This window comes from Emydura macquarii, unplaced genomic scaffold (assembly GCF_026122565.2).
Source record: "Emydura macquarii macquarii isolate MOO-44397 ecotype Brisbane River unplaced genomic scaffold, CSIRO-AGI_Emac_v2 contig_1790, whole genome shotgun sequence".
NCBI classification, from domain to species: domain Eukaryota; kingdom Metazoa; phylum Chordata; order Testudines; family Chelidae; genus Emydura; species Emydura macquarii.
This window is the reverse complement of record NW_027131927.1, coordinates 8,436,594-8,461,920: the sequence shown is the minus strand read 5'-3', so window position 1 is coordinate 8,461,920 and position 25,327 is coordinate 8,436,594. Positions and strand designations below refer to the sequence as shown.

The 25,327-nt window shown below is 40.3% G+C and overlaps 1 protein-coding gene across 1 annotated transcript in view; it reads right to left on the bottom strand.

Moving 5' to 3' along the window:
• The window catches only part of TNKS (tankyrase), a 240,845-nt gene that overhangs the window by 87,882 nt on the left and 127,636 nt on the right, over window positions 1-25,327 (bottom strand). Inside the window, exons 4-5 of the mRNA XM_067556877.1 lie at window positions 24,874-24,910; window positions 23,943-24,018 (exon numbers count right to left, since the gene is read on the bottom strand). Of these exons, the coding sequence (XP_067412978.1) occupies window positions 23,943-24,018; window positions 24,874-24,910 (113 nt within the window). The remainder of the gene's footprint in view (window positions 1-23,942; window positions 24,019-24,873; window positions 24,911-25,327) is intronic.

Below are 25,327 nucleotides of genomic sequence, written 5' to 3'. Positions count from 1 at the left end.
CTACTGAAGCTTCTGTCCTCCTCTTGTTGCCAACTGCCATGATTTTATTGTGAGGCTTGCAACACATAGTGTTTTTCTTGAAGCCCTAGATCCTGGAGTCATGTGAATATACCAGAATCTCCAATAAACTGGAAAAAATGAACCCTAGGGATTCAAAAGCCAGAAGGCAAATAAAAGTAACTTCAAATGTATTATTCTTAAAATCCTATGACTCAAGACAATCTCATGATTTTTGGGGGTCTCAGGATTTTTCAACACTTGATAATAGCAATACTGTTCTGTAGTTTCTTTTTAAATTGATAGTTGCACCAGTTCAACCTGACTTTCCCACAGCTGTTCCTAGCCACCCCAGGTGGATGTATTTGCACATGACAATTCAGATAAGGTGAATCCTTCAGAAGGGGAGGAGTGAGATGGAATCCAGACAGCCTCTTAAGGCAACAGATCTCCCTGTCACAGTGGTGCTAACTAAATAATGGCCCAATTTTTTAGAAAAGTATGTTTCTAAACATGTGTACATAATGCTCAGTGCATACATGCAGACTGGGAATTTGCATACACATATGAAACCTGAATGTGTGCAGAAATGCATGTTCATTTTAAAAAAAGTATGCCAATATTTTTAATTCAGACTACAGAAAGTCAAACATCTAAAAACTGGGGAGGAGGTGCAATGTATGATGGCAGAACAACAGTAAATGCACTGTGTCCTTTTGTAGGAGGGCTGTCTTTCTCTAGCTGTGTGCCCAAGGACTTTAGGTGTCTTGGGGCACCAAGCTTATGCACATGCATATGAATACATAGCAAACTGTGTTTAGTTTCCTCCTACTATGTCCAATTCTTCTGCAAACTGTACATTTCAAATGGCAAAACATTTTGCTACTTACGTTCTACCCAATAATTAAAATCATTCCCTTTTCCTCATCTAATTAATAAGAACACCATTCAAACGGAGTGAAATTGTCCCACTTTTATTCATTTATAAAAATTTAACTACCTTAAAAGCTTGGAATTCAGAAGCAAATTTTGTGTACTTTTCTTAATTTGAAGGAACAAGTAAGGGTGATGTTATTCCCATCTTCCCTCTGAGTTAGGTCTGGGAATTTGAGAGAGGGTTTAACTTTGAGGGTTTTCATTTTGTTTTTATTTTTTCGCACACAATTCAAAAAATCGTTCAGAGACAGTAATATCCTGCATAGAAAAAATATTCATCAACATCTAATGAGAGTTGCAAGTCATGTAATATCATCTGTTTAGCCATAATACCTAATTTAGTATTAACATTTAAAATATACAGTATTAAAGGTGCTATTTAAGATATTTCCTCTATCATCCAGCCAAACTGCACTCTATTATTATTATTTTCTGTGATAAAATGTCAGAAAATACTGTAAATTCATTTCCAGTACATATTTTCAGGAATGAATACAGGCTTAGGACTATTACATTACTTTAAGTAGTCTGAATTATACTTTTAATATAGTTCCAATATTTCATTTCAGAAACAACAGTTGCTCTGGACTACTAAGCAGTAAATCTGTCTGCCTCCCTGAGGACATAGCTATCACTCACATGTTGTAGGAAAAACATCTGCACTTACTGCTTGCTAGATTTTTATTTTTGGATTTTAAACTAGTTAAGTAGTTTTGTGTGAGACTTATACCTTCAGAATTATCTATTTTGTTTTCACATCTCATTACACTGTAAACACTAACGTAACTAAAAACAAAAACTCGTGTACATCTCCTAATTTAGCAGCAATATCTTGAGCCATCCATCTTGCTACAAATTTCAAAAAGATAAAAGGAGAGTAACCTACAGTACTCTCTTCTTTAGTCCCATATAAGTACAAAAGAGTTCTTCAAATGTTATGTCCCTGAAATTGTTATTCTGCTCTTCTATCACTGAGTTCACAGTTTGGACAGAAATAAGATGTATGAACTTTATGGGAGTCTGCCCCAGAACAGACCACTGTAAAATGATGGGTGTTTAGTGTAACAAAAACATTAATAGCATGGATATAAACTATATCACAGACCCTCTCTCACTGTTGGTGTTACAGAGTGTACTTCAACACTGCATATATTGTGCATGTCTTTTTTGTAGGTTTCCTAGATTCCAAGGCCAGAAAGGACCATTGTGATGATTTAGGTCTGACCTTCTGTATAACACAGGCCATAAAAGTTTCTCAAAATAATTCCCTGAGCAGATCTTTTAGAAAAAACATCTAAACTTGATTTTAAAATTTACAGTGATGGAGACTCTACCATGCATGACCCTTGGTAAATGTACACTTTGTTTCCCGTCTGAATTTGTCTAGCTTCAACTTCCAGCCATTGGATCGGGTTAGACCTTTCTCTGCTAGACTGAAGAGCCCATTTTCCCCCATGTAGGTGCTTACAGATTGTAATCAAGTCATCCCTGAATCTTCTCTTTGATAAGCTAAACAGATTGAGCTCTTTGCGTCTACTACTATAACACATGATTTCTAATTCTTCAATCATTCTCCTGGCTCTTTAAACCCTCTCCAATATATCAACATCCCTCTTGAACTGCGGACATCAGAACTTGACACAGTATTCCACCACTGGTTGCACCAGTGCCAAATACAGAGGTAAAATAACTTCTCCACTCCTACTCAAGATTCCTCTGTTAATGTATCCCAAGATCACATTAGCCCTTTTGATCACAGCATCACACTGGAAGCTCATGTTCAGCTGATTATCCACCACAACCCCCAAATCTTTTTTCAGAGTCCCTCCTTCCCAGGACAGAGTCCCCCATCAGTAAGTATGGCCTATATTCCTTGTTTCATTCTTTGTCTTGAAACAATAGGATGGATTTAACATTTAACTGTACCTACGAGGCACTCATGCTAATTAATTAAACTAAGGCCTACCAAGATAATATCACACTACAGAACCTGATCATTAAACTAAATTGCTAGGATCAAGGGGAAAAAAAAAATCAGTAAACTATTGCAGTAAATGGACTACTGTGTGAAACTGATGGAATTGTTCCTACAGCATCGGGAGACTACAAACGAGCTATCATGTCAATGAGTAGCAATATCGTGTACTGTACTATACTTCCAACATATACATCTCAATCTAATAGTTTTGCTTTCAGAAAAAGACTTAATTGTGCTATGAATTCACTTTCTTCCCAATGCTTTGCCTTGGAAGCCAAGTGGCCTACAATTAAGAATCCCTAGAGTGCACAGAATTATATTTACATATGTATTACCATATACCAGAGGTTCCCTAACTGTTTTTGTTCTCATCTCCCCCCACCTTCCCCCCTTTGAAGTTTCATGTCCTGTGCATGCTCCACTCTTTCTAAGAAGCAGTATTTTTGCAGATGTGGGATAAGGGAGAGGCCACATCTTCTCACTCCTTAACTCTCCCTCTCCTTGTTCTTCTATTCTTGCAGCTGCAGCAAGAGCTGGAGCAGGAGACCCAGCTAGTGAGAGGACAGTCAGGCCCTTACACCCTCCTGGTAACCTTATTGTGCTCCCCACAGAGGCACACACCAAAGTCATATATGAAGGCATACAAGTCATTCTCTAATGGTTAGTGTAATTAAAAGAGGCATAACTCCACTTTACAAAACTAAAGTATACCCTTATGTAAGAAGGGTGCTATTTTAAAATTTTACAGTCACTGTAAGCCAGGAAAAGCAGATAGCATGCATTTAAGCAGAGATCACTGTACACAGGATGGCAATCTCTGCCAGCTTCTACATACCAGATCTGTACTAAAACAGATGTTTTTACCTTTAACATTTCTGAAAATGAGCTACCTGGGAGTCAGAGAAGCAGGGCAGTATTTTAGGTAAAGAAATGTACAAGAGTCTGATGTTATTTTCACTTGACATCATCATCATGTTCTTACAAAACTGTATTTGCAGTAAACAAAGGCAAATCGATTTTTAAGAAATGCAGTAAAAATAGAAAGATATTTCAAAGCACCCCCAAATACCATTGATAGTGGGAGGGAGTACTGAGAACCCAATGCATAGAAAGACATATGGCATTAATCCATTGGAACAACCTCCAGTTACTTCCTGACCATCATTTTACATTAAACAAACAGGTATTTGAACTGTGCAAATTAATGATTACTTGGCCTTACAACCACCAGTGCTGCCCTGTTCTCCTGTCACTCCAAACCAAGTCGCTAGCCACTTGCTTCAGATTGCAAAGATTCCCCTGAATAAGCTCATAAAACAGAAGATTTGCAATGAATGGCATCAACTCAGATGACATAATCCACTTTATCAGTGCATAGCACCATTCACAAGCACTGAATTAGACACTGTACCAAGCAACATCAAACTTGGAATGACGGATGGATACGACAATATTTTGCCAGAGTTCCTGAAACACCTTGGAATCAATGCCCATCAATGGCTATCCAAATTCCTGACGTGGGTTATTAATGAGGGTAACCTGCCAAGGATCTGGAGAATGTCAAAAGCGATCACAGTTCTAAAGCCTGGAAAGGACCCATACAATGCAGCAAGCTACCAACCAATCTCTCTGATATCTGTCATCTTCAAGCAGCTTATCCTCCAGTGTTTTCCTCCAAAGGTGGAGACAACTATCACCGTTGACTTCTGGAAGGGTCTAACCACATTTGACCAAGTCCTAGCCCTCGCTACATATATATAAAATGGGTTTCAACAGAATTTGAACACAGGAGCTGTTTTCTTGGACCTGACAGTGGCCTAAAATACAGTATGGCACACTGGTCTTCTGGTAAAACTGTCAAGAGCTTTCCTAACATGGGTGGTGGACACTGCTGAATTTCTACTTCATGACAGGCATTTGCGCTTGCATGGAGAAGACAATCCAATAGTTTACCCCAAGGCTCCATGCTCGCACCCACCCTATTCAATCTGTACACAAATTACTTGCCACTGACTCAATCACACAACTTTAATCTACGCAGATGATATCTGCTGTGGTATCCAGTCGTGTTCTTTCACCATATTGGAGAACATCTTGAATGCCGACTTGGCCAAGATGGCAGCCTACTGTAGCAGTTGACATGTGTGACTAAGACAGTTTCAAGCCTGTCTTCCACCTCCACAATGCAAGCACTAAACGTGAGTTAGACATCTTCCTCAACAGAAAACAACTGAAACATGATGCAAAACTGGTCTACCTTTGTCAACTGTCTTTTTTAGATGCTCGAAGTCAGCACCTGGAATAATTTAATAACCAAAATCGTTGGTTTGACATAGGGAGCTGGTGCATGGCCACTTTGCACATTAGCTCTGATGCTGTACTATTCCTCAGTGTAATGCTGTGTCCCTGAAAGGTGGTGTTTGCCTAACACTAAATTGGTTGATGTTAAATTGAACTCAACCATGCATATCATTACTGGCATCCTATGTCCCACTTCTATCCCATGGCTACCAGTTCTGAGCAACATAGCCCCCACACACATTCGCTGCAGAGAGTCAACAACCAGACCGGGGGAAAAGCAGTGCGTCAGTCCAGGTCTCCCACCGTATATAGACATTTTCCGTCACTTATGTTGAGACATCCATTGTAGTCTCAACTGTTAGATCGAAATCTGTCAGCAACTACCCTATGGCACAATGAGTAGTTGGCTAGATACCTTTAGAGTGGTTGCCTTGTCAATGATCCGACCGTTAGAGTGCCTGGATTTGACCTGCCATGTCACCTTTGGCTGTGCATATGCCTTGACCGGTTTGGAACCTGTTCAGCAGAATCCAATCTCTACACATGGGGTCTGCGCGACAACCCACTTTGTCACTGTGGCCACTGTCAGTCAATGGCACGTAAAAGTCGATGAGAGTCGATTGACTAGATTTCATGATCTTAGGGCCTTTCACTGTGCTGATAAAGCAACTGTTGGGTGGCTTAGCAAGCCCTGCAAATGGAAGAAGAAGAATTCTTGGCCTTTCAGCTCAGGCTAGCAAACCTACATGCTGAAATGATCAATTACATAAAATGCTTCTTGTAATTTCTCTATATTCACCACTGACACTTGTGTGATGTAAATGCTTTGGGGTTCTTCTCCTTTTAATTTCTGCCACAATTAATTAGATGATCACTTCTCTCTAAGTCAGGGTCACCAGAAGCTCCTTAAAGCCTTTAGGTTTCTGTCCCTGGCTCACCCTGAGATCAAACAGAAGATGGACAAAATAGGTGCCTGGCACCAAAATTAAGTCCATGAGTGCCAGAAATACAGCTGGTTGAGAATTTTCCATTGGAATGATTCTCTGACAGAAAATTCTTGTCCCACAAAACCTAAGTTTTCCACAGGAAAATTTCTATTTTCTTTAGGAAAATCATTTCCAGCTCTATGGCACTCCCACTTCCCAGCAGCCCACCTCATGGGCTGCTAAGAAGCCTGGGCTTCCACACTCCCAACCACCAGGCTTGTCTGTGCCCCACAAGTCTCAGATTCCAAGTCCCCAGAGATGCCTGGCTTCCAAGCTCTGCAAGCACTTTGCATGGTGGGGTGCCAGGCAATTCCAGGCAGCTGGGGGAGCCTCAGAAATGTTTCAAGAAGGTCAAAACAAAATGCCATTTTGAATTTTTCAGAACTAAAATTTTGGAATTCTTCTATCACTGGATATTTTAATGTTTTGTTCCATTTCCAAATGATTTTTATTATTATTTCAGAACTTCCTCTTGAATGGGAATTCCATTTTCTGTCCTGCTCTAGCCAGCATACAAACAAGGGTACACCAAAGTGCTAGAAACATAGGCACTGATGGAAATAGTATCAGCAAAACCTCAAAGAAATGGAAATGGATATAGACAACTGGGAAGATCATGTTCAGCACCGCAGCCTTTGGAAACAAGAGCTCAATAAAGGTCTCCAAAGGTATGAGAGGAAGCAGTCCAGCCTGGCAGAGAAGAAAAGATCTCACAGAAGGCAGAGCCCAAAGGGTCGAAACACCATCTTTAAATGTGACAAATGCAGCAGAGATTCTCTCTCTCGAGTGGGTCTCTACAGCCACAGCCACGGTTGACGTGGTCTCTTGAGACCGAAGGATGTCTACCCCTGACAATACTCAACTATTCAAATTGCATCATTTTCCCCCAGACACTTTATAGCAGTCATGTGCTCTCTAATTTCATGATTGACCACTATCCTTTAAGGGCAAACTTCTAACTGTAGTCCATGAAAGCAAGTTAAGTCTTGCTACTGAATGTAAAAGGACTAACACCAATAAGTGTAAACTCTTAAATGGCAGAACCACAACAGCTTATGCACATAATTTCTGTAGGTTGTGTAAAGAATAAAAAAAAAAGGCAACTCCTACAGACCACAAGGTTTTAAAATTGAGCACAGAACACCTTTCTCACTCAACTATGGATGATGGTTAAGTTTAATATTTTTATTAGAATTACAAATTAACTTTTGGTCATTGAGACAGATAGCACAGCATAAGACTAAAACAATCCCTATTACGTTGTCTTCTGATTGGTAAATCTGTTTTCAAGTTTATCATGTAGATTGCATCTACCAGTGGTAATTTAAATTTAGTTTAATTTAACTGAAATCACATTATCTTCAGAACACAGTCAGCAATACTTAATTGCGCTATTGAATGGAATAGTTTTAATCTGGTAAAATTCATAAAAATTACTACTAAAAGAACCTCACATGGTGCTTTATAACCAGACATAGATATTCCCCAAAACTTCCAGATCTGAAAAACATACTGATTTAATTTTAAAATTGAGATCACTTATGTATTAAAATGTTATTTCTTTAAACAAAGGTCCACCTTTTTAACTAAAGCAATGATGGCACAGCATGGCTGGGAGAGAAGCTGAAAGACGGTGAGGTCAGATGGGAGCTAACTAGGTAAACAAAGAAGAGGGAAGCATTTATACTTTTCATTTATTGTACGAAGAACAGACAAAGTGAAAAGTCTGCACGTATGAAAAAGTCAAATAACCAAAACCTTCTCTGCCCCTGAATAATTTCAGGAGAAAGTACAGCCAGAGTTGTGATACATAGAACAAACATCCCAGGCTTCACCAAGGGCTTATCTGCAGTAGTGTATGAAAATGCTCCCCTATGTCAGTAAGTAATTGTGACTTTGAAGCATCATACCATGGAACACAGAAGTAAAAATCACTGTGTTCGGAACTCTGATGAGATAACACCTGGAATACTGCATTCATATTAGACTAGACACCTCAATACTAGACAGATGCTAAAAATCTGGAAGAGATCGGAGTGATTATACATTTTTAATTTTAAAATCTTACAAGCTTGGCAACGTGAAGATTGAAAGGTACGTACAAAGGCTCTAGCTACATACCTTTGTAAGGTGTAAACACCAACAAGAGAGAGGAAGCATTGGAGTGGCTCCAGGGTTTAGAAAGGTATAACTAGGACTAATGAGTTAAAATTAAAGGAAAAAAATATCTGAATTTTAATAAATACTTCCTGACAGTGAGAGCTATCAGCCTATGGAATAGCTTCCCCAAGGAAAGAAAGAGAGTGAGGGAAGCCCCATCTCTTCTGATGTTTAAAACTAAACTGGACAAAATACTACACACTCATTGTATGGAATAATCCCATACTTGGAAGAATCCATCTGTCATATAGGCCATCTTCCACATCTTTAATGTCCATGAAAGCCCTCACTGTTCATTACCAGAAGTATGTAATGTCTGAATGAGGTATGATCAATAGAGTTCATTCTACTATGCTTGATCTTGGCACAACAATGCAACTGGTTTCTGAACTTATCACTGACTACACAAGGCCACATAGTATAGTAGGTCTAATTTATACAGCTCAGGATCGGGGACTCACTATACATCATGCTGGACAAATAGAAGTAATAATAGTATTGTCTATTGTCTTATCAAGGGTCAGGAGATCCACACAAAAACAGCTTTTTGGACCACGTTGGCCAGCTGTGGGGGAGAAAAGAACAAAGAGGGCTGAAGAGAGCTAAAACGTTGTCTTATATGGGGTTAGGGCCATTGGCGAAGACTCTCAGGAAACATTACAGTATCTCTGCCTCTTAGGAGTAGGAGAAGAAATGAATGAAGCACTGCCCAGGCAGAGCAAGGGAAGGCACCTACCATCCACAGCTCCTAAACCACACAGCAGCAGGGCTCCAGCCCTACAGGAGTACAGATGGACAAGACTTTCCATTATGGTATACCTTCTTCTTCTTCAGCTATCCCTCATACGAAGATGTCTGCACAAAGGGTTCACTGGTGGAATTTTAGGTGGCTAAAGAGCTCAATTCATGCCCTGCAGATTTTCCCACACAAGTGACAGGTGTAATGTTGGAGGAGACAGTTATTGGCTAGAGTGTTGTGCCCTTTCTTTCCTCCTTTGTTGCTTCTCTGTCTCATGAGCACGTCTATTCTCCTTAAAATGGGCTGTAGCTTGGTGTATGGTACGATGCCACCATGTTCTGTTACACACCAAGTCCTCCCCATTTGTTGGATTGATATCACGCTTTTTAAGGCATACTTTCGGTGTGTCTTTGAAGCGCTTCCACTGCCCTCCATAAGCCCTTCTTCTCTGACTTAACTGAGAGAAGAGGGCTTGCTTCAGGAGGCGAGTGTCAGGCATATGTACACTGTGGCCAGCTCAACAGAGTTGGTGTTTCATGACCTGCACTTCTACACTGCTAACATTGGCTGCAGAGAGAACGCTGATGTTATTGCATCGGTCTTCCCATCGATCCTGAGTATCCTCTTAAGGCAGCGCTGCTGGAACCACTCCAGCTGCTTGAGATGTCCAATATAGGTCAGCCAACTCTCACACCCACAGAGGAGGATGAGGACGACAACTACCTTGTAGACCTAGATCTTGGTGCCTGTTTGCAGATCTCTGTCATTGAAGACTCATTTAAGTAGTCTTCTAAAGGATGTGCTGGCACAGTGGATCCTGTATTTGATTTCTGTGCCAATACTGGCTGTTTGGGAAAGGTAGCTGCCATGGAACGGGAAATGATCCACATTTTCCAGGGGTTCTCTGCCAATAGTGATTTGTAGAGTAAGAAGATTAGTTTGTGCAAGTGAGGGCTGATAGAATATCTTGGTTTTTCCAAATTTAAGAGAGAGACCTAGGTTGTCATAGGCATCTGCAAAAAAATTCAGGGTGCTTTGCAGGTCAGTCTCTGTTTATGCAAAGCCTCTGAGAGCCAAGGTTTCATAGACCAGGATGACATGAGAAGCTTCTTTCAAGCAACAAAGGTATATCGTCTAAGCTGGGCAAGGGTCCCATGAGATTCAGGAAGTGTGCAACAAGGCAGTGTGGTCATTATATAGGAGTCTTATGACCATCAGAAACAGAGTGTATTTTCTACATGGGTATCCTGAATGCCAACTATCCTCTCATGAAACCCCTCATTCCCCAACTCACCTCTTATTGCAACTCCCTCTGAGAAGATCCAGTGGGATAGATGATTATCACCTCTTTCTGTTCTCATACCCTTTAAACAACAGATCAGAAGGCTAATACTGGCCTTTTGGGCAAAGCACAGAAAAATCTCTCTCTCACTCACTCTCTCACACACACACACACTCACTCACTCACACACACACCCCCAAAATGGTGGGCAGCCAAGCCCAGGATCCAGAAAGTAGACGGAATTTTTGTGAACGTGTGTGGCACAAAGAAACATTACTTATTGTTATTACTATGTTGCAACCCTCGTCTCTCATCCTATAGAAAGTCATTAGGAACAACTGATTTTCTCTACCTGAAAACAAAAGGGTGCATGGATGTGTATCTCCCTAGAGATGGCCAAGTCAGGTCCTCCCCCTCTTTCAGTTAAATAGTTCCAAAGTAGAGCAAGAAACAAGCACAAAAAACAGGGAGGGACCAAGACAGCAGCACCTTTCCTGAAAGGGGAGGAGGAGGAGGAGACCAGAAAAGTAGACAATAAGAACTGCTGGTAACTAATGCTATCTTCAGGTCTATTCAGTCAAAAGAGGCATCTAGTGCAGACAGAAGAAAGGTGTGCGTGGAAGACCATGTAAAAGCCTTATCCAGCTCTCACTGCCCAGAAGAGGCGATTCCTCTTGAGACTGACTTCTGACACTAAGAAGATGAGCATAATCATCCTGAACACTGGAAAAATTAAATGCAATCTTATCTAATAAGTCTTAGAAGCTGTTTTTGCCTGTTGTGGCCATAAACACAGAAATAACTTCTAAGCATATCAGAATAAGATAAATCAACCTTCAAAACTCCTACCAGAGGAGTGACTGGGCTAGGATAGAGGACGGTAGAACAATAGGCTAGTTGAGGTGAAACACTTGTGTTCACTTTAGGAATCAGCTCCACAGAAAAACTTAGTTCAACCAGATCCAGAAAAACAGCAGATACAGCAGAGGGATAACAGTTCCCGAGTCCTCCAGGGTTAAGTTGCTTCCAGTTATAGCGTCACTTTCAGAGGAAGTAGATTCAGAGACCAGGCCTAGTCATTCAACAGGTGGTTCCATAAATATCTGAAGAACATGGGACACAAACTCCTGAGTAATCAGTTGATAAAAGGTCTCTGTAATTAGTGGGAACAAAAAAAGACATTTAATAGATGGATGGGAACCAATGTACCAACCTCCACAGGGTCCAGGTATTTCAGAAATAGCAGGTTCCTGTAATGAGAGAATGCTGGTGACCTTTAGCCTTTTCTGAAAACAGGTCAACAAAAAATCCGAAGAGTTTTGGGTTGTTCTTGGCACATGTCCTGTCCTGCCGCCCATTTGGTAAATAAACTTTATATAGGAAGACAGCATGTCAAGGAAGTGTAACGTTTCCTAACCATTCAATCTGCAACTTCCTTTGAGACCTCTTCCACAAGGAAGATGCTCTATTCAGTTTCCATGTCATTAGGTTGAGGAGGCTGCGGCAGGAGTGGAACATCAGTGTCTGAGAAAAAAGATCAGGAATCTCAGAGACACCATGCTTGTGTCACTGCCAGGTTCTGGAGATTTGAAAGCCAAGAAGAATGAGGCCAGCAAGAGCCAGCAAAATGACAAAAGCCTTATTCTGCCTGATTGTTAGGAGTGGTAACGATAATTTTTAGGAGTGGTAGATACGCTGGAGGATACAGCTAGGATACAGAGTGACCTAGTCAAATTTGAGAATTGGGCCAAAAGAAATCTGATGAGGTTCAACAAGGGCATGATGGAATTATCCCATGCACTGCTACAGACTGGAGACCAACTGGCTAGGCAGCAATTCTGCAGAAAAGGACCTCGGGGTTATAGTGCTTTGAGCAGGGGGTTGGACTAGATGACCTCCTGAGGTCCCTTCCAACCCTAATCTTCTATGATTCTTTGGGAGAATAGAAGGGAAGCAATGTACCAGTTCTGTGCTCAAGTTCCAGGCAAAGATATATTTGTGCAGGGCCCTGAACTTACAGTTCTAGGAGAAGAATCTGGAACTGGTTGAACTGGTCATGGGAAGCCAGTATATCACAGTGGTGCAGAACTTGAGACAGCTTAACAGAAACTGAGGTTCAGATTCCATTCCTCTGGGGTGATTCTGACAGGTGAGCTAGCCCATTATTGGCTTGCTGGGTAGCAAAATATAAATAAAAAAAAAAAAGCACAACTAATGCCAAATTCCCCTTTCCTAACAGAATCTTGGCATATCATTGCCTTCAATACAGAATGGAGATTTATACTGCCTGGAAACTATGGCAGAGGCCTACTGGGAAGAGTTTACAATATTATTTCCCAGGATGGGAGAAAATGCATTATATTTAGTTTATTTACGTCTGGCTGTCTAGAAGAGCCATCAGAAACATTTAAAAACTGACAGGTCTGAGGAGAAGTGTTGAAGCATGACCTCCTTTTGCTAAGGTGGAAGTAAGACAGGTAAGATACTGTATGGTTATTAACAGAAGTCATTAGAGGATATCTAAACATCCTAATAGTGGTTGCTGACACCTGCTGGCCACTCTAAGTATGTCTACATTGCAGCTGGGAGTGAGCTTCCCAGTCTAGGTAGACAAACTCATACTAGCTCAGCTCGAGCTAGCACACTAAAAATAAAATGTGGACATTGAAGTTCCAGTGGAGGCTTGGGCTAGCCACCCAACATCAGACTCATGGTGTCAGATGGGCATGAGAGTCTCAGCTGCAACCTCCACAGTGCTAACTTGAACTGAGCTAGAGAGAGTGTCTACCCGAGCTGCGGTGTACCCTCTCTGACCAAAGAAAGCAAGCTAGTCTAGGTTGGTAGACTGAAGACACAGATGTTAAGAATTTTTATTTCAATTGCCTGATGCCTTACTTGTCCAATCATATCTATTTTTAAATTTCTGAATCTGGAATCTGCAAAAACAAAGACTATCACATTGGTTTTAGCTAGCAAGCTTCTTCACAGTTTTCCAGTGTACCTCAATCCTAACCAGCAGGGTCTGTAAACCTTTAAATCATCCTCCTGTTAATCTTGTCAAACAGTGTGGTATAGTGTTTTTATAAAGGGATTAGGATGAAACTAGCTTCTTTCCTGCATCAACAGAAGTATACATATTTTCATCTGTGTCCTTTTAGGCAGGTCAAAAACTCCAGTGTCAGAGTCTATAAAAACCCAATCATTACATATTTGATAAGACTTCTTTCCCCTTTTTCTAATGGAGTATTTTAGTGATTGCTGTGGTTAGTAATTGCTGAAAGCCTCTCCCAGTTGCCTTGCCAGATGATCAGGAAAGGTGTCTGTATAATATTCAAACATTTAGAAAAAGAAGCCATCTGGAACAAGGATCTCCATCATTCTGTGCTGTCTTGTTTTCTTAGCCTATAGGTGTCATTGGGATTTTTTTTTTCCTATCATCGCAGACTAATGACCCATTTCACTTTCTTTATGCATTTAAAATGTTTCTCTACCATCTATCCCCTACCATCTTTACACATTGGTTTTTCTTTTATCTATCCCACACCATTTTAAACATTTCAGGCTGCAGTTCAGAGCACTTTCATATTAACGGAAAAGAATTTTAGATCATTTTGTCCACTCCTTTGCTAGTATTGGATTGTTCTCTAGTACTTTACTCGTTTTAGAATAAAAGTGTCATTATGTAAGGGTTCAAAATAAACCGCACCATATATTATATATATGTACATATACTATATATTCTAGATATATAATATCTAGAAGTCTAAAGCACCAGTGCTGAATGGCCAAGTGTGAGATGATAAACATTCAAGGTTATTCCTGATATTTTGGAACCAAATCAATCTAAAGAATGTAAGATACTTTAAAAATTACATTTACCAAGTGCTCTTTTCCAAACGAAAATTGTAATTTATGAGGTGCACAATTTAATACCTTAATAATCCAGGCAAGTAGATCACATTGTTCCACTGCAGAACAAATGCAGCTTTGCAAATGGGGGGAAAAAGGCAGGAAATAATTCTTCTAATAGTTAGCTTCAGTGTGCTTCAAAATTGAGCAGTTACGGTTGTTAGAGTTTGCATATTGTAATGAATCCGGTCTGTAAGAATTAGGTTCCTATTGCAGGGTGTTAATGTAGTTTTAACATTAATGCTATGCTTAGGGGTTATTTGATCAGTCTTTTGTGGTTTCTTGTTATTCACTGACATTCTATTTTTTCAGGAGTTATGATACCATGAGGAATCTTGACCAGTGGCACCAATGGAATGGGGTGGGAGCAGTAGGAAAATGTCCTCGCAAGCCTTTTGCACTTGTTTAAAGCTCCACAGGCTACGTAACCAGGGAAGGCCATGGCCCAACAACTTTTAAGCCACGATCCTGTACTAAATCAGTGTGGCTGCCACCAGAGTAGTCCACAGCGTTGCTCAAGTTGCAAAGTCAAAAGGCAACAGAAATCTGACCTGGTCTCCCTTCATACAGAAAAATGGTGTTGCGACCTGTTGCATGGAGAGTCTGTTCTTCTATGATCGAGCATAGGGGAGTTTGCCAAAACCTCAACTCCTGGTGGCCCCGGCTCATGCACTATGTGGGTAAGAAAAAGGAGAAACCTGCAGACCAATGCAGACCCAGGATTCTGGGGAGAGGGGGCAGACATTGGATTTTACGCCTACTCCTATCCTTCCCAAAGAAAAAGCTGAATTGGCACCATTGCTCTTGACATTTTGTTTGGTATCCCCCCCTCTCTGCTTAGCTATCATCTCAGTGTTAATCAAAAGAACACACCAGCACTTAGTTTTAGAAATGGTTTATATGTACATTGCTTTGTTTTATATGAATATGTTTCTTTTTGTGCATTATCTCTGTGTTTCTCTTTGTTTAAGGTTAAACTGATTGCTCTAAGTCTCTACTGACCATCAAAAAAAAAAAACAACCCAACAGTTATTCTTAGCTGCTAACCATTTTCTACAACTGGCGACATCCCTGATTATCATGATCTCCATCTGATGTTCAGGTAGAAGGCCATCCAATCAGAATGGAAGATTTTTGGACCCAGCTCCTTCTCCCTTCCAGACTCTTCCAGCAGACTTCCAAGGCTGAGACACACAGATGTTATTGCACTCCATACTGCTTATCTTCATATTTTCTGTAGCACCCACTGTCATAGCATCCAAGTGAATTTCCCTTACCCATGTAAATTAGGTCTACAAGACGATTCCCAAGTAGACTTTGAGTCTTCTGCCCTTCTCCTTTCACTGGTAAAGAAGATTCATCCCCATGCTTCCATCCCATTCTAAATCTCTGGTTCTTATGATATTCATTTGACTAAGTTCCATCATCTGACATGGGTTGCCTGGAGGTGTGCACACCACTGGTGTTACCAAGCCATGGAAAAGTTGCTTCTTCCATCTCTTGGCTGAAATCAGTGTGGATGATGGGTCTGACTGGATGATGGGAGAAGAGACACAAAGGAGTTGAACTGGATGGAGTAACCTGTAAAAATCACCTCCAGGATCCACCTGTCAAGGTCATGAGCTCCCAATAAGGGAGAAAATGAGAGATGATCTGCCTAAGGGTGAGGGAAGAATAGGTGCAGCATAAAATTTGAGTGGGAGAGAGTTCATGATTCTTGACAAAGGGTCAAAATGGTCACTTTGAGGATGTTGCTGACTTGGTGGTTGCTGTAGAGAACAGTCCTTTCTTAGTGAACTTCAGCTGCTCCTTGGGAGGTGTGGCCATTCTCATGGATTGGTAGAGGACAGGGCGATATCAACTGAGCTGTCTGTGGTCTACTGTCCTTCTATTTTGCCACAGGGGTTTAGATGCCCTGAGATCGTAATGTCAACCAGAAGTCTTTAAAAGAATGAAGGGACCCATCCATGGTGTCATTAAACAACTTGTGTCCCTCAAAGAGAAGGTCCTCAACAGTGTTTTGTACTTCCAGGGGCAGACCGAAGAACTGCAGCCAAGATGATTGGTGCATAACTAGTTCCGTAGCCATGGAGCATGCAGCTGTGGTAGCAGCATCGAATGTAGCCTGGAGGGATGCCTTGGCAATTGGCTGTCTTGCTATTATAAGGGCTTGAAATTGTTCTCTCTGATCCCGTGGCAGGTGTTCAATAAAAGATGAAAACTTGAAATAGTTTGTAAAATTGTATTTTGCCATCAAGGCTGGGCAACTGGCTACCATGAAATGCAGCGAGGCCAAGGAGTAGCTTTTGCATCCCAGAAGGTCCTGTCTTTTGAACTTTTTGTTGGTTGACATCAAGCGGATCCGATTTTGTCTGTTTCATTTGTTAAGTCCCTACAACTAGGGAGTTGGGGGAGGAAAAAATCTCCTGGGCCTGTGGGTGGAATGCAGTATTTTTTGTCAGCCCATTTATACATAGGTGGTACAGTGGCTGCAGTTTGCCACACAGAAAATACTAAGGTCAGCAGAGCAAGGCAATTTTGTGTTGAGGAAATGTCTAACAGGGAATGTGGGGGTTCCTGTACTCCTCAGACTACTACAGACTACTACATTTCATAAGGCCTTGAAATTGTCAGCATAAGACTGGAGGGGAGGGTGGAGTCTGACTGCTTCATCTAGTGAAGAGGAGGATTTGTGGAAGGGTGGTATTTCTTCCTTCTCGGGTAATTCTTGCTTGTTTATAAGATTCTGCTGCATACCTGGACCCAAGGATGGTGGCTGTTGCTCCTGATGTGCCCCCTTATGAAACAGGACCCTACAGAACTGGTCACCATAAAGGGTTGATGGGTTCCAAGAAGCACACTAGAGTGAGGCATAAGGGAAGGGGGCAGGACTCCCATGGTTGTTTTGACTTGGCCTGGAGTCCCTGAGTTTCAGACGCACAAAGTCGGATGCTCATGTAAGTGCTGCTCTAGGTGGTGTACCAGATGGCTTCTCAGTATGCGTCATGGTTTTCTTAACCAGAGCTGTGATCTCAGCATCATAAGATATGGAAGCCTCACTGGCACCTGTAACAGCACACGAGGTCTCTTTGGACGCAGACCAAGTGGGAGGGATTTCCCCTTTCTCTTCCCCCATTCTGGAAAAGGGTTTTCTTTTTTAAGGGTCTAGATGGTTTTGAAGGGCACAAAGGGTCTTTTGTCACCAAGCCCGGCTGCAAAGGCAATGTATGGGGAAGAAGAGGTGTCACTCAGATCTCATCAGTCTCAGGGAGCACTCCACTAACAAGAGTTTTATTCTGTTCTCCCTAAATTTCTTAGATCTGCTTTTAAAACCTGAGCAGACCTCACTTTTGGAGGGGACATCAGACTCTCCCAGGCAGCAGAGGCAGTCTGAATGTCCACTGCTGTGATGGAAAGACCTGTGGCAGGTCTGACAGGATTTGAAGTGTGTGGTGTTGGGCATAACACTTACTCGAGGCCGCAGACTAAGGCCTAAGAAAAACAAAGGCTCAAGTTGTGCAAAAGGAGGGGAGGGGAAACCTCCTTAAAAAGCACAATCTATGCTAACAAAATTTTTTAAAAAAATTTAAAAATACTGTGAAAAAGCAAGAGAGGTAGAAAACTGTCACCAGCTACTAGACACCAGGACACTCCATCTCAAGCTACAGGCAACTAAGAAGCATCTGGAATGGTGGTTCGTCCCCCTGCTCTCTATAAACCCTGATGCTAGAGCACAGGAGCAATCTGGGGCACAGATGCAGACACAGCTGACAAACCTCCGATCAAGAGTACACTGGTGAATGATTGTCCTGATATGAAGCGTCCATAGGGATGCTACTCAAAGAATCCAACATTTATTATTTTTTAAATCACTTAATTTTTCAGTTAATCTCATGATTGTGGAGTGCACAGGGTTGGCAACCTCAAGTATTCTAGGTCAGGAGTCGGCAAATCAACTTACCAACAGCAAGTAGGATGCTCTCCCTGGGGAGCGATGGAATAAGAGTTAACTTACCATATACAGTTGAGTTTCTGCTTACCTGGCCTTGTGTACTAGTGTGAGCAGTCAGGCAGTGAAGGTGGGAGAAGTGCATGGGAAGAAGAAAGATGTAATCTCCCATCATCCCTCACAAGATCACTCCATAGCATCATAGCTGCTCTATAGATGTTACTAGACCTTGAGAACTGGAGTAGGATCCATGCCATTCACCCCCAATGCACGTACACCCTATGCTGGGTGGGATGGTCTCATCCCAAGATTGCTGCGACACAGTGGCACAGATGGACCCTCCCCAGAGCTGGATTCTTACTGTGCATTTGCTATGCAGAATCCATAAATCCTGCTCCATCCCCATGTGGGAAAGCATTCCTGTGCTACTATGGCAGGGGAGCATGGGTCAGGAAGAAGCAGCCTGACTCAAACACAGAGACAAGTGCTGGATTTGAAGAGATAGATGCACTACATCACAGGAAGTAGATTGGGACTGGGAGCTGGCCAACGTACAGGGGATACAAACACTAGGATTAATAATAAAGGGGTGGGTTAGACTGAAATTGGATGATTAGGGCCCTTGTGCATATGCATTCGATTACATACTCACTGTTCCAGATAAGGGGTCTGCTTGAGAACTAATCAGGACTTGTGTAGTGAAGGAGACTGGTCTCATTTGTTGCAGAGGCTGGAGAGTGTGTAATGAATGAGGCAGGGAGTTGGAAGAAGAGAAAGGATGGCCTTATGGTTAAAGCTGTTGAATGCTGCCCTTGGGAACTGGATTGCATCACTGCCTCTGCCACAGAATTACTATGTGATGCTGGGCAAGTACATGAAACCAAGCTTTTCACAAGTGGTCCCTAATTGTGTGTTCCCCATTTTCTGGGTGCATGACTTGAGACCCTGGGGTCTGACTTGCAGAAATACTAAGCTAAAGTCTATGGGAACTGTGCTTGGAATATAGAAAGTGTACGTGGCATTTTACAGACCAGATTATTTCTCTGCTCCAGAGGGCACAATAGCTAAATTAGATGCATTTCATAAGAAGATTATAACGCTAAGTACTCTGAAAAATTAGGCCCAAAGTGTCTCAGATTGGGCACACAAAATTAGTAGATACTCTTTAACCTTAATGTGCTTGTGCCTAAGATTCCATCTTAAAATGGGTATAATGCCACCCCTCACCTCAGAGGGAGGTTAAGAAAATAGATTAATTAACTCAGGTACTACAGTATAGTGATGACCACCATGGAAAAATCCCTGAGGAAAGTAATAATTCTATCTTCAGAGCAAGGTTTGAATAGTGTACAGTAAATAAGGCCTGGAACCACACATTGAGCTTTATGAATAAAACAAAATACTGAGTAGCTTCTTATTATGTGTGCACTATCCATTCTTTACACTGAATAAGGTGATAGTCCTATGGGAAAAAAACACCATGTGATCAAGCAACCTTAACTTTGGCATTTCCTAACTTTGGAGTGCTTGGATTTGCAACCTTAATAGTGTTCTTTTAAAGTAGCTTTTTGTGCGTAATTTATATGTAGAACCACCAGTGTACATAGCAATTTACAGATCAGACAACTACTTCCCTGCTATAAAACATTTAAAATTTAATTTTAAAATTTAGATGGATATAATAGTAAGAAAAGACAACAAGCCATGGGAAAGGGAGGAGCAAGAACCAGAAGACAAGAGGAAAGGGAAACTGCTCGTGTGTGTGTGTGTACACACATACACACACACCCTCTGTCTCTCTTCAGCAGGGGACTTGGGTTCTCTTTCACAAAGAGTGTTTTGTTCAGTTTCAGATGGAGTATATTTTAAAGGCTTTATGGCCACCTCTGTTTCCACGGGCAGATAGGCTGTTCCTTTGGCAGTTCTTGAGGTGAAGGTAGCCTAAAGGTGCTGCTTTCATAGCTTAATTTCTCCTCTTTCCTGACCCTGTGGAAACCTCTCTGTATGCGATCTGTAGGAACTAGCTCCCTAAGGGTGTAGTGGGTAAAGGGTAAATCGGTAAATTGCCATGTACACCTACTATTTCAGGGTAGTCCCCTTCAAAAGGCAGCAAATATCCACGCTGAAGTTGATGCTGTTTCAAGCAGCACTATTTGAGGCTGAATACTTGCATCCATTTCCAGAAGAGGCGTCACAGAGATATGAGGTATCTAGCAATCTAGAAGGCACAGGTCTGGAGGGACTGATCCTACTTGACTCATGCCTCTAACAGAATCTTTTAAAAGCAAGCATATCAGAGGATATTTTAATACTACTGTTTTTCTTGTAAAATCTTGCCACTATATAATGTTTATTATGTGCACTGCACAGTTTAGCTACTTATGTATCATCCTCTCCATGCACACACAAAACTACAAATTCTATACACATATACAAACCAACAGTTACACAGATTAGTTTGATATTTGAGAAGATAGATACTTCTGTGCAATATTGTTGTTTATTCTACTCTATCATCATCATAAAGCCCATCAATTACAGCTAATCGTTGGTACTGAAGATAACCACAATCTTGGGAGTACTTTAGCATGTGTGGTTTTTTGTTTCATGCTCGCGCGCTCTCTTTCTCAATCTCTCTCTCTCAGGTATTTATTTTTTAATAAACTCTTAGGAAGGTACTAGTGTAACAGCGGTTAATACTGAAGTTCTCTATTTATAAAAAGAAAAAGTAATATGCAGGCCTCAGCAGTGTGAACCTCTCCAGAACACCCAGGTAATGTGTTTAAACTTGGACCTGGAGTGACCACCTCTTCAGTAAAACGATAGAAAATGAACTATGCCCGTTCAATCTTGGCCTCTGTCCTGAACAAATACATGAGTGGAGAGAGAGGTTATCAGTGCCAGCTGCGATGGTGTTTGTAATCTTGACACTTGTCCACAAGGAACTGGATTCTTGCTATCAACAAATTTCACATGGATGAAGAAATCTAGATCTTGTTGTCTATACTGCATAAAAATTATACAGATGAAAAATGAGTAAACTATAAAATTATTGCAAGCATTCATATATATTCTGACTATAATGGCTATAGGTCAAATGTTTGGAAAACTGTAAGTAGTTGTATATTGATGTCTTTTGCTATGCAAAAATAAATAAATAAATATAAGTTCAGAGGTTAGCGCAAGTCTGCTCAACTACAATTAAATTAGTGTCTAGATAATATAGTGATGGTGCATTAAAAATGTTAAAATCAGAAAAATACACGAGCTTTTTCTAAAAATAAACATCCAGGAATAAAAAAAAACAGTCTATCATCAATATAGTAAAATGTTTAAAAAACCACTGCATTGGATTCTCAGTCAGTGTAAATCCGTGTAGTCAACAGGAGTCAATGTAGCTACAATGACTTACACCAGCTGAGACGCTAGCTCGCTGTAGTTACTGTGCCATCAGCTCTAATTATTTGCACCACAGATTCATCTAAACATCAATAAAAAGTTCTTCAGAAGTCCCACAAAATAGTCTTGCATTGTTACAGGGCCCAAAAACCACATCCTACAAATACAATACTTTCAGTTGAACACCACTGTACTTATGAAAAATATCTTCTACTTAAATTTCCAATCTGCACCCTAATATTGAAAATAAGAAATATAAAAGTCTCAAAATAGTCTTGTTCTTGAGTAAGTGGATTCAATTTATTTAGCAAACAAATTTGGTTGTACACATTTTTATGATACTGACTACTACTAGAGGAAGAACACAGTCATAACAATTAACAGAAACATCTTATCCTTACCAAATGTAAACCACCTCATTGCTTAGAATACTTTTAGCAACCAGTTCATTTGCTGACAATAACTGGACAAACACACAAGCCAATTTATTCACTAAATGTCAGCATTGTTTAATTCTAACTGTGATATGCTTTTTGAACTTTGGACTTAAATTAAGCTTTTGTGTTAACTCAAGTGCAATCATACCATTCAATGATGCCAGTAACCAAGTGAGTAACTTTTTTCTTACATATAATTTTTATTTCAGGGCAGCAAAAATTCTAGACCGTATATTTCTGAGGGATTATTGGTCTTGTTATATAAGTCAACCCTACCTCTGGCCTCAGATCAATAATAATGGGGCCCAAATGCTCACCCAGAAATGTGTTGCTGATTTGTGTCTTAGTACTTAACTATGATAAAACAGTATATTATAAATATTTAAACAGTACTTCATCTGAATGGATCTGTCTTATTTTAAAAACCCAAACTGTGAGTTATATCTTTATTCTAACACATGCGGGTCCATCAGAAATCCCCATGTACCTGGACAAAATATTGCATTAATCTTTTTTCATGGGTCTTAAAATTAATTGCTTAAGTAGCTTGTTCTACCAAGATTCAGAAGGGTTCAGTTATTGACAGCAACCTTTAACATTTAAAATATTGATTGTGGAAGTAAAACACTAGATGTTTTTATGTTTCTAGATACTGCAATTCAAAGACATTTAAAATGTTTCTATTAAAAAGTTACTTGTTTCATTTAAGTGAATATTAATCACGATGATGCCTGTAAAGGCCTGTCAGCATATTTTTTAAACACCGAAGCAACACTCTAGGAGTGAACCGAAGGCACTCTCCAGTGGCATGGCAAGGGATATTTCCCGTATGAATCAAGTGGACCAGATTCTTGGCTAGTGTAAATCAGCATACCTCCATTGGCTTCAACGGAGCTGTGCCCATTTACACCAGCTGCAGATCTGGGTCAGTGGTTTTATTACATTTAAAAGAAAGGCGACATTACATTGAAAATACTTTTAAGAACAGTAAGAATTAAAAACACATGCTTTTTCAGTCTGAAATACCTGGATTAATTCAAAGTCTTGAAAGCGTGATGTACTGTTGCATGTGACGGGTTTTCTAATCTATGTATATTAAGGAAATTCCAACACACTTGAAAATAGCCAACAACGTCTGTAAGCCTAAAAAGCTAGGCAAATCTGTGTCATTTAATGTGAATGTTTTTAACATCATAAATCATGAAACCCTAAACATAGAAATTAAGTAGCCAGATGCACATTATGTAATTTACATGAGCAGATCCTAAAAATCTTGCCAGCACGCTGCCGTCTTTGTGCATTCTTCCCTTCCCCTTATTTCAAATAGCTGTTATTTTCTTTCATTCAACTTCCCTAATAAATAAAACTACAGCCAAGCCAAACAATGCAGTATCAAAGATAAGAAAATTCATTTGGTGCTGATCTCATTACTACACCGTCAGCTTTAACTGTCAAGGTGTTAGCGACTGAGAGAGCCAACTTCCTCAACCAAAGAATTCCCCCCAAAACAGGACTGCCATCCCAAGTAGTGTATAGACAGTAAACTATCCTTTGTTCCTTTAGCTATTTTATTAACAGTCTAAAATGGTACATTTTGTTCTTATTATTGAAGAATCTGCCCTCTCATTTTCTAGACAACACAGTATCTGACATTTAATAGAAACGGCATGCTCACAATCCATGGTCCACTGGCTTTGTCCGTCTGTCACAACTGCCAGTATCAAATATGGCAGCATTTAATTTCACGGTGAAAACACATCAATTAGAATTCAGCCATATACTATGTCCTGGTTTAAATATTTGCACTTCACAATGTGTTTAAATTTACCTCTCTAAAACTGTAAAAATATTAAATACATATTAACTTACTTTCCGCCCATCACTTGCATGGCAGTTCACATTTAAAGGCGTCAATAAAGCCATTAGTTTTTCTTCATTACCACTCCTGCAAGGGTGGGGAGGAAAAAAAACAAAAACAGAACTATGTACTTTGAAAAGATTTTATAAGTAATTTCATATTAATGTACTAAATATTACTAGTCTTCACAACATAGTGGAAAATGTCAATTTGCAAAATATCTCCAGTGTTTTAGAACTGCTGGTGAAATACAGAATGTTCTTCTATTTGCTACTAAATCCACAGCAGATCATGCAAAAGAATTTTATTAACATCCTTCTTCAGCCTTATAACAGAATCTTTCCTTTAGCTAGTTTTAACTGATCTGCTGAAAGCCATTTTCTGAATTAGTTGTTAACTTATTCTTCAGACCACATGCCCCATAACACTATAAATTGCTAAAAACAACATTTCAAAATGTTATTGAAAGGGAAAATACAGTGTAAGAATAATTGTTTTACAAGCTGTCAGAAAAACAAGGAAGGATAAAAGCATTTCTAGAATATTAGATTGAACTTTACACCTTTTGCTCTAGCTTCTCTAGGCTGTGTTTTGAAAATAAAGCTTTCAGATGGTGAAACAAAAAAGGAGATACTCCAATAATATGTAATTGGCACCTAAAAAGGACACTCATTAAATGGTAAATAGGATTTCTAGCAGCTTAAGGCAAGAACTCAATTAATATTAACCTTATAAGAACCATACTGGGGGATTTTAATTAAACAAAACAGACTTTTCTGTTTGTAACAGACTGTAAAGTCCAAAGATTTATTCTAATGAACTGGTTAATCTGCATCATTTCACAGAATGGCAATGATAAAACATTACAGTTTATAAAAGCCCCTTTTCCTCATCTCTTCCCACTCTCCAAAACATGCTTTGTATTCTAAAGGCAGCACTTACCTAGCAGCTTCCAGGAGTTCGTCCTTCTTGTATTCACCTAAATGATTGCAAAATATCATGCTGTTAGCATTTGGCAGAAGACAGATTAAGAAATGCAGTAGGAAGCAAATACAGAATTAAAACAGAGAAGAGGAGAGAAAAAGAGCCCACACCCCGCTGGGTGATGGAGCTGTGACGTTAGCCAGCTTGTGAAGGCAGCATCACCAGTGCCTTGGAGACGGGCAGCAAATTGACGCAGCTTCTTGTCCAATCCTCAGATGAAATGGCTTTCTTCAGACAACCAATGAATGCTAAATTTTGTGTCCAGAAACACATTCCCTCTGATAACAGCATGCCAACTGAAGACAATGTCCCCTCCCCCACTTTCCCATTCAGTATGACACAGTATACTTGTGAAGCATAATAAATTCTGAGACAATAGCGAGGCAGAATGGCCCTTTAAAAGGTACAAATT